The sequence below is a fragment of the Notolepis coatsorum genome, assembly GCF_963971535.1.
Source record: "Notolepis coatsorum genome assembly, chromosome: 12".
NCBI lineage: Eukaryota > Metazoa > Chordata > Actinopteri > Aulopiformes > Paralepididae > Notolepis > Notolepis coatsorum.
In genome coordinates this window covers 117,643,658-117,646,232 of record NC_140176.1, presented here as the reverse complement: position 1 = coordinate 117,646,232, position 2,575 = coordinate 117,643,658, and the positions used below count along the sequence as shown (strand labels likewise).

General features: G+C 43.2%; 1 protein-coding gene across 1 annotated transcript; it reads right to left on the bottom strand.

Moving 5' to 3' along the window:
- Positions 1–981: 981 nt before the first annotated feature.
- LOC311238027 (uncharacterized protein) lies at positions 982–2,211 on the bottom strand (the record flags this gene model as incomplete). Its single annotated transcript, XM_084325994.1, has 1 exon — positions 982–2,211. One exon carries the CDS (start codon positions 2,209–2,211, stop codon positions 982–984), a length of 1,230 nt encoding a protein of 409 aa, XP_084182120.1.
- Positions 2,212–2,575: the final 364 nt, after the last annotated feature.

Below are 2,575 nucleotides of genomic sequence, written 5' to 3'. Positions count from 1 at the left end.
GCATTTTCAAAGATGGTCAGTAAAAGAAAAGTCGATTTCAATTGCAATTCAAAGGTGAATGGACTGAAAAATATGTGTTCATCCTGAGTCCCAGCACCAAACCAATGTGACTATATGCCAAGAAACGGTAGCTCTTGTGAAGGGTGGCAATTTGAAAATAATGTATGACTGAGTGATGGAGACCATGTTTGAAGGCAAACAAAAGCAAATCCCCCTCAGATCACACAGCAACCAGAATAACTGAAATACTGGCTGGTGATTTGATTAAACAGCTTTGTGATAGAATAAAAAAAAATGCACAGTGCATTTCCATAGCTGTGGATGAGTCCACTGACACCACTGAGAAGCCTATGTTCTGAAGAACCATTCATGTTCTGAAGAACTGTTCATGTTCTTTTTTTTTTGAACAAATGTTTTTTATTTTTCCTTTTTTGAACATGAAACTAGACAAACAATAGAGTAACAGTAATAATCAATGATAAATCACAGGACAATAACAGAAATAATAATAACAATAATGACAGTCCAGTAATTAAATCAGAATGAATGTAGATTAAAAGACATAAAAATAAAAATAAGAAATACAATACATGGGCTCTTGCTCGCTCTTCCTCGCTCTTTCCTTCCCTCCCCCCACCCCCCCCTCAGGACCCCCACTTGGACTATACATCCACTATTTCATTTTTAACATCAGAAAATTACAAATTTATATGCTTCCCTTTATCTTCTCCACCACAGCTACCCAGACTGCTATGCTGGCTTTATTAACACCTAAAATGTGTGCAGTGGATAAAGAACTGTTCATGTTCTGAAATGTCATTGCTAAAGATTGAGAAGATTGGATCAGTTGTACTGTTTTTTAATACTTGAACCCCTTTTTTTTGTGGAATATTTGATGCGGCCCAGCCTCACCCAGACTCTATCTCCAGCGGCCCCCAGGTAAATTGAGTTTGAGACCCCTGATTTAAGCTGTTAAAAACCTCAAGCAGAGTGAGCGCAGACATAGAAGTTCCGGTGTTCCTCCCAGTAGTGGCACTCCTCTGAGAAGCTCCAGCACCAGGCCAGGTCTTCGCTGGTCTTGACAGTGTGGACCACACAACCAGGCAGTTCCTCAGACAGTAGCTTCGCCACACCCACCACACTGGGCTTCTTGTATACCTGTATGCCGAGACAAATAAAACTCTTGTATCTTGTATCTTGTATCTTGTTCTTCTGACTCAGGATCAGCTGCTTGATAGAGGCCTTATCCAGAGGCTCAGGCGAGGCACTGTAGGACACCATGATATTTAGCTTCTTGTCTGATGAGGGGACCTGGAAGCGACTCTCCCCGGTTGGACACTGGAAGTCCTTTTTCCTGGCGAACAAGCCTGAAGGGGACTTGAAGACACGCACGGACCAGCACACCCAGTCATACTTTTTCTTCAGCTTCTCAACAATAGCATCAGCCCGCTGCTGGTTGGTCCAGCCAGAGTTGTCTCTGACCAGTCGGAAGGAATCCACCTCTGCCTGCTTGGGGAAACTGACAATGCAATCGTCAATGACAACAGTCATTTTAACCTGTACCGCCTTCATCTTCTCACCCCAGTCTTTAAGAAGCTCCTCCTCGTCATCGCATCCCTTGAGAGCAGTGTAGCCCATCAGAGCAATGAGGCCGATGCAGAAGAGCTTTTTTAGCCTGGCACAGAAGTCCTCCATGGCTCGGCGACTTTTCTCATGGTTGAGAGCGATCTCCAGCACAGTCTCCCCAGCGAAGTTATCTCCTGTTACAGCACCGTAGAGGGTATGAAGGTTTCTGTCGCCACCAGTATTGACAAAGTGCTCCAAGAAAAGCTTTTTCTTGACCTCACGGAACTCTGGTTCAGCTTTGAGGATGCGCATGTAATTGCGAAACTGGCTAATTATGTTCTCTTCCACCAAGAAATAGGCAGCATCCACTCCGCTTTTCTTGATCTCCTCTGTAATCAGAATAATCTCTTCAGAGACCACTTCGAGACGTTCACCGACCTTCTGGAATTGCTTCTTCATGAACGCAGCCTCGTTGCTCTCCACATTGTCCAAGGCCAACCTCACGATTGGTGCAGCAATGGAAAAGACAGGAAAGAGGTTGCCTACAATACTGGCAACTACTTCAGCTCCCTGTTCGAAGACATCCATGACAGCCTCCACCACATTCTTCTTCTCTGCTACAAGTGTCTGTAGCTGGTTTTCCATATTTGCTGATGTTGTATTCAGTACTGTCAGAGTCTAACAAGAAAGAAAATAATGACATTGTAAATACAATGTTAAGACTCAGCTTAATTATGATATTGATAAAGATGCAGTACAATGATGTTTTAATTCATAAAAAGAAGTTCCAGGACTTCATAGAAATCGTAGTGTGGTATGTTAATGTCATAAGTCGCCATTTAAAAAGTGTTTAGGTCATCCTCTCTGAGCACAGTCAACTCTAGGATGAGGGGGCATGGCCTTCTGTTCACTAGACAGTATAGCTTATCACTTAGCTAGACCCACCAAAAATAACTCAGCTAGATGTGACCGATAGGCCAATCAGTCAATATTATGTGATATCTCAGAG